At 43.3% G+C, this 6,252-nt stretch overlaps 1 protein-coding gene across 1 annotated transcript; it reads left to right on the top strand.

Annotated features, from left to right (window-relative positions):
- The first annotated feature begins 1,123 nt into the window (after positions 1-1,123).
- Positions 1,124-1,610, top strand: LOC113999047 (gallinacin-10-like). The gene is made up of 2 exons (XM_027742229.2): positions 1,124-1,241; positions 1,474-1,610. Exons 1-2 carry the CDS (start codon positions 1,184-1,186, stop codon positions 1,608-1,610), a joined length of 195 nt encoding a protein of 64 aa, XP_027598030.1. The 5' UTR covers positions 1,124-1,183.
- Positions 1,611-6,252: the final 4,642 nt, after the last annotated feature.

Raw genomic sequence — 6,252 nt, 5'->3', positions numbered from 1 at the left:
TTGTTGGGGGTGACGGTGTTTGGGCAAAGGGAAGATTCCCATAGGTATAAAAATGTTGTGGTCATTTGGCATCTACAAGCCCAGGATTCCATGAAGAGGAACCTTCTTTGCATGGATTCCCTTCTTAGAAAATTTACAGCCACGAGGATGGTGCTCTGACTTGAAGCCCCAGAAGATGTTGCACTTGGGGGAGTTATGTCAGCCAAGATTCTTATGGAATCAGCCCATTCTCCCAGCCTTTTGGGGCAATATGAGAGGAAACATTCGGCATTGCATCACAAACTTGTACATATATATGAAATAGTTTACTTACTTTAAAAGGAAGGAAACATATTAGTGTCAGAACTCTAACTCTTGAGGTTTTTAATTTGGGCAAACAGGAACTGAGTGCAAGGAGGTCAGAATTTGTGACGCAAGGCTGAATGTAGGGCAGTGGGGAATGATGTGGGATGGAATGCCAGGCTGGATGGGGCTCTGAGCAACCTGGTCTACTGGAAGGTGTCTCTGCCCATGGCAGGGGGTTGGAACTGGGTGGTCTTTAAGGTCCCTTCCAATTCGGACCATTCTGTGATTCTATGATATAAGTGAGGATTGAGGGAAGGAGAGATCACATTGTGTCACCCTTCTGCAGTGGGTGAGACTGTTTAAAAAGTGACAAAGAACAGTTGCATCATATCAAGTCTTTCCCAATGCTTTCTTCTGCCTTTGATATCATCCACCTGGTGATAGGGATGGGGAGACAGAGACAAAATATTACATGAATTGTCAGTGGGTGACGAATCCAGGGTCAAAGCCAGGTCCCCACTCCAATGGTGCCTGACTTCCAAGCTCCCTGCCTAACCCATCCCTGTGCCTGTGTTGGAAAGACACCTGCAAGAGCGACGAAAACTGGTGCAGCTCAGTGGGGCTTGGCTGATGGTCACATTATATAACTGATGCATTAAGTGGAAATTCACCCTTGGGGGATTGCAACATGTTCACTGCCACCTGTGATAAGGGGGATAACCAGCCCCTTTCCATAAAGTTCATTGCAGTTACTCATTGACAAAGCACTCAGTGGTCACACTTGCACAATCCCACAGGCCCTATAAATACAGGGTGTCTTTCCCAGCCTTTCCTCAAGCCATCTCCATCCACCATTGGCACTTTGCAGGATCTCACAGACCACAAGTGACCCGCAGCCATGAAGATCCTCTACCTGCTCTTCGCTGTTTTCCTCCTCATCTTCCAGGCTACTTCAGGTGAGAAGCAAAATAAACCCTATAAACAACAGAAGGGTTTGTAAGCAAAGGTGTGTTCATAGGAGGGAGAAAGCAGCCATCACCTGACAGGCTAAATCTGATGCCATCAGGATGGTGCAGTGGGTTGGCTCAAGAGCATCTGTTTAATGAACATTTAATGATTTAATGAACATTTATCCTTCATCGTTTTAGACTGAAAACTGAGGTTTTTAACACTTTTGTCTTCTCACAGGTTCTGCAGATCCCCTTTTTCCTGACACTGCAGAGTGCAGGGGCCAGGGAAAATTCTGCCGTGCCGGGCAGTGCCCACCCACCTTCACTGCCTCGGGGACCTGCCACAACGGGGTGCTGAACTGCTGCTCCAAGTAAGTGCCACAGGGTCTGAAGGGCATCACAGGGAATTGTTTGGTCCTGCTCTTTTATCCACTGTTTCTCTGAATAATCTGCACAACTCCCTGGGGCTTGCAGGGCAGCCTTTTTGTAAGAAAGCCCAGAGGGAGGATGAACATGTGTGTATTGACGTGTGTTTAAGGAGGCAATTCATTTGGATGGAAGTTATGTACAATAAAAAGGGTTCAGGAGGGGTCAAAATTTTCCCAGAATTCACTTTATTTTAAGTTTGATGGGGGGGAAAAAAAGTTTTTTCAAGAAATTATTAGAAAAACATTTCACAGTATTTTCACCCAAAAGAGGAAACATTTTCTCCTCCTTATGTTCTTTTAATTTCCAAAATTACCTAGAAAATTTAAATTTAAAGGGGGAAATATGTTCACAGAACTCTGCTTCTCATTCTTTTCCCATCTCTCCTTCTTTCCACCACTGCTCAGTTCTTGGAAAGGTAAAGAGTGAATTTATGAGTGAGTAGAGACTTGGGTGTGCATTTCACTTTTGATTTTGGAGACCAGTTTTTAGTAATGTCTAGAGTTTCCCTGATAGCCAGTTTTTTCTTTTCTTAAGGCTTTTAACATGCTTTTGGGGAATATTCTTTAGCTTGGAATAAAACATATTCCTCAGGCATTAATTCTTGCAATAGCTTTGTTCCATTAATGGCCACAAGATGATCATTGCCAGCTGCAGTGACTGTCACACACAACAAATTCAGTGCCAAAATGGGAGAGGGTCCTGTATCTTCTGATGAAGGAGACAAATGTGACAACATAATTCATCCCAGCAATGATGTTCAGGCAGATCCTCAACCATTGATGTGACTGGACAGACCTTGGTTTAAAATAAAGGCAGAGCTCAGATCCATATTTTCTGAATTTTACAGAATTCCCAATCCTGTTATCTATAGAATTGCCAGGGCTTAAAGGTTCCCAGAAACTGAAGAAAGTGCGATGAGGTGGCTCTAGGAAAAAGGTTTTATAACATTTATTCAGCACATGGGGATCCTCTGTCAGCTGGTGGTTTCAGGAAACCCAAGTCATTCCAATAATGGGAGGTTTCTTATCAGGAGATCAAGATACTAAGGATAAAGGAAAATAAATGGAACAGAAGTAACCTGTAATTAGGTGATTTTACAAAGGAATGATGTGAACCCTCAGCCTCTGTGACTGCTCATCCTCCTGAGGGAGCAATTTCTACTGATAGCAAATAGACTGGTAGGAGCAGACAGCAGATCTCCAACATCATATTTCTCTATAAGCATCTGTTAGGCCTAATCAAAGGAAAATTGGGGCTGGGGAAGGAATAAGAGTTTGGCTCAGGTGTAATTTTTTCTACAGAAACACTCTTTCTTGGAAGAATATACCCATATGTGACACTGCTGGATGTTAATGTTCAGGATTAGAGTGCTTCTTATAGGGGCTGTTAGATTTTCAGCTGAGTTGATCAGTACAACAGTAGAAGCTGAAGTCAACAGGTTATTCTGAAGTACAATAGAATATTTTTTCCAGCTCAGGATTTGAATTTAGACACAAAGGGCTTGATTCAGCAGTATAAACTGAGATGTTTAGAGGCATTTGGGATGCCTTGGAGTATTTAAACCATATCTACATGTCTGGCCGAGGTAACTCATGACCTATGGGAAAAAATTCATTTTCAGAAATGGTGTCTGGAGGCCAATCAGATACCCCACAACTCTTCAAATGGCACTAGACTTGTGCGTTCAGTAACCACATCAAATCCCCAATCTTTATTTTGGAGTGAGTTGAATAAAAATGTTCTTACTAGTGGCAGTACAATTAGTTTGCCAGTGACCATAGTTCTTGTGGACTGGATGTGCACAGACCCTGACACCCAGCACACATGGGGACCTTCCATGGAGGCATCTAAATGTAGGTTTATAAAGCTGCAGGCTGTACATTTACTTTGAAAGGTAATTAGCAGGTATTGAGGCTTTAGAGATTAACTTTAGTCTACACTTCAGCAAAATAACAAGACTCTTTTTATTCTTGCAGGATTTTGCCAGAGTAAGAAGAGGAGGCTTGCCTGGATCAGTGCCCTTGTACCAGCAACATTTCCACTGCTTTGAGGAGGTGATTTTGATGGATTCCTCCTCTATCTAAACCCTCCTGCAAATGAGCATTAAAAGCAGCTTCCAGAGGGCATGTCCTGTTAGCACACTGCTTCTGGAGATCCAGGTTTTTCCTTGCTGAAGTCACTCCCTTTTTTTCTTTTAATACACAAGCCACTTTGCCACCTTGGCCACCTATTCCAGCCTACCTCACAGGGATGTTTGGATGTTCAATCACTTCAGGTTCATGCAGCTCTTGGAGGATGTGAAGCAATATATATATTATTATTTTATTCACACACAAAAATAAAATGTCTTCTTAAACCAATACCTGTGATCTTTGTTGTTATTAACAGTAATTTGCTCTGTGGTTTTGGCTCAAGGCTCAGAGAGTGATGAAATGTGTTTAAACAAGTGAGCACATGCAGTCTCACATATTCCCAACTGATTTGGAAAAGGGAATGGCTAAAACAGCAATCAGTTTTGATGATGATAATAAAGCATCCAAGATGACAAGACTGAAAGTTGAGTGTGAAAGTTGAGTGTGGCAACTCTTGATAGTGAGTGATTGGATGACAAAATGGCAACAAATAAACACCTCCAGTATTGCAAACTTTATATATATATATATATAAAGTATATATAATGTATACATATTTTTATATATATAAATATTTATACATTAAAAATATATACATACACACAGGACTTCACAAACAGTGATGGGGGCTGAATTATCCCATCCCAGAAATAAGATTTAGGGTGATATGTAGATTGCTTTTAAAAATATTAGACCTATACTGATATACTTTTCTATACTGATCTCTGCTCTCTGGTGACCAGCGACAGGACCTGAAGGAATGGCCTGAGTTGTGTCAGGGCAGCTTTAGGTTCAATATTAGAAAAAGGTTCTTCCCTCAGAGGGTGGTTGGGCACTGAACAGGCTCCCCAGGGCAGTGGGCACAGCCCCAAGGCTGCCAGAGCTCAAGAAGCATTTGGGTGATCCTCTCAGGCACAGGGTGTGACTCTTGGGGATGGTCCTGTGCAGGGCTGGGAGTTGGACTCGATGATCCTTGTGGGTCCCTTCCAACTCAGTATATTCTGTGATCCTGTGACTATAATTGGTCTTGTTCAACTTACTACTACACACATGGATGATCTGTTCTACATCCCTCAAGTTTATCCCGGATTCTGGTTTGGGCTGGGCTGGTTACTTTTCATCACAGTAGCTGGTATGAAACTGTGGTTTGGATGTGTGCTGGAAACAATGTTCATAATTCAGGGACGTTTTTGTTATTGTCAAACGTTCTTACACAGACTCGAGGCCTTTTTTGTTCCTCATCCCACCCCACCAGCGAGTGGGCTGGGGGTGCAGGAGGAGCTGGGAGGAGATACAGGAGGACAGCTGATCCCAACTGACAAAAGGGATATTCCAGATCATCTAGTGTTATGTTCAGCGATAAAACCTTGGAGAAAAAGAAGGAAGGGAGGAAAACTCAAAGTGATGGCATTTTGTCTTCCCAAGTCACTGCCACATGTGACAGAGCCCTGCCTGCCCATGGGAAGTTGCATGGTGAATGATTCCTTGTTTTGCTTTGCTTGCACAGCTTTTTTTTCAGGCCTATTAATCTGTGTTTATCTAAACCCACAAGTTTTTTCACTTTTATTTTTCTGATTATCTCCCCATTCCACCAGGGGAGATGTGAATAAGCGTGGGATTGATCCCACAATCTGGGGTTAAGCCACAACATCCTAAATAAAACTCTGGTATTAAATCTGGATGAATTCAGAACAGGCTGAGCCCCAGAGTTCCCTCCTGTCCCAATGAAACCCATCTCTAGTGTGTAAGTCACAGAGATGTTACTCCAAACAGGGTTGTCTCCACTTCTGTCTCTAGATGCTTCACTTCGTGCCATAAGGGTCTTGCATTTCACCCCAGCAGCCACCCTCACTTTAGGCTCATTCTTTCACTTTTGCCCAATTTCTAGGGAGTCCCTTGAGTGTTCATCTCCCCTGTGCACTCTCCATGACCCCTGAGTGGAGCCTGGGGTTGACCTTGTGTGGGATGACTCTCACAGCTCTCCTGTGCTGATGGCCCTACAGGGACCTGCTTCTCCAGACAAGTTTCCTGACCTGTCTCTGTCCTGCAGCCACCCCTGAGAGTTCTTCCCAAAAAGTTCCTAATTAATTCCATGTCTATTGAGAATTTCTGTCCCAGGACACCACTGTTTTTTTTCTCTTGGAGGGCTGGTGGGATGGCAGCTGGAATCAAACCCTTTGATAGTGTTCAAGCTATGGGAGAAGCTTTTGGTTGACATTCACCTTACAGAACCAGTGCAGGACCTCAGAAAACCTCCTCACTGATCACCTGAAGAATAGATCAGTTTTCAAAATGCTGATTGGAATACGGACTTTCCAAAGATTTGCTGGTTGGTGACTTCTTCCCCTCACAGCTCTCTTCCATGGCAAGGACACACACTGGAGGTGGTCCCATGACTGGGTTTGGACTGCAACTTCAGTTAATAATACTGGAGTTCCCCCACTGAAACCTGGTTT

Source organism: Pipra filicauda, unplaced genomic scaffold, assembly GCF_003945595.2.
Source record: "Pipra filicauda isolate LSUMZ 115617 unplaced genomic scaffold, ASM394559v2 scaffold24_size8852520_pilon, whole genome shotgun sequence".
In the NCBI taxonomy this organism is placed as follows: domain Eukaryota; kingdom Metazoa; phylum Chordata; class Aves; order Passeriformes; family Pipridae; genus Pipra; species Pipra filicauda.
The sequence above is the reverse complement of the archived record's forward strand: the minus strand, read 5'-3'. Positions and strand labels throughout refer to the sequence as shown.

Bases quoted from the DNA above. Each gene is read 5' to 3' on its own strand.
- LOC113999047 (XM_027742229.2), top strand. From the start codon at position 1,184: ATGAAGATCCTCTACCTGCTCTTCGCTGTTTTCCTCCTCATCTTCCAG. The intron at 1,242-1,473 runs GTGAGAAGCAAA...GTCTTCTCACAG, and splicing joins CATCTTCCAGGCTACTTCAG to GTTCTGCAGATCCCCTTTTT.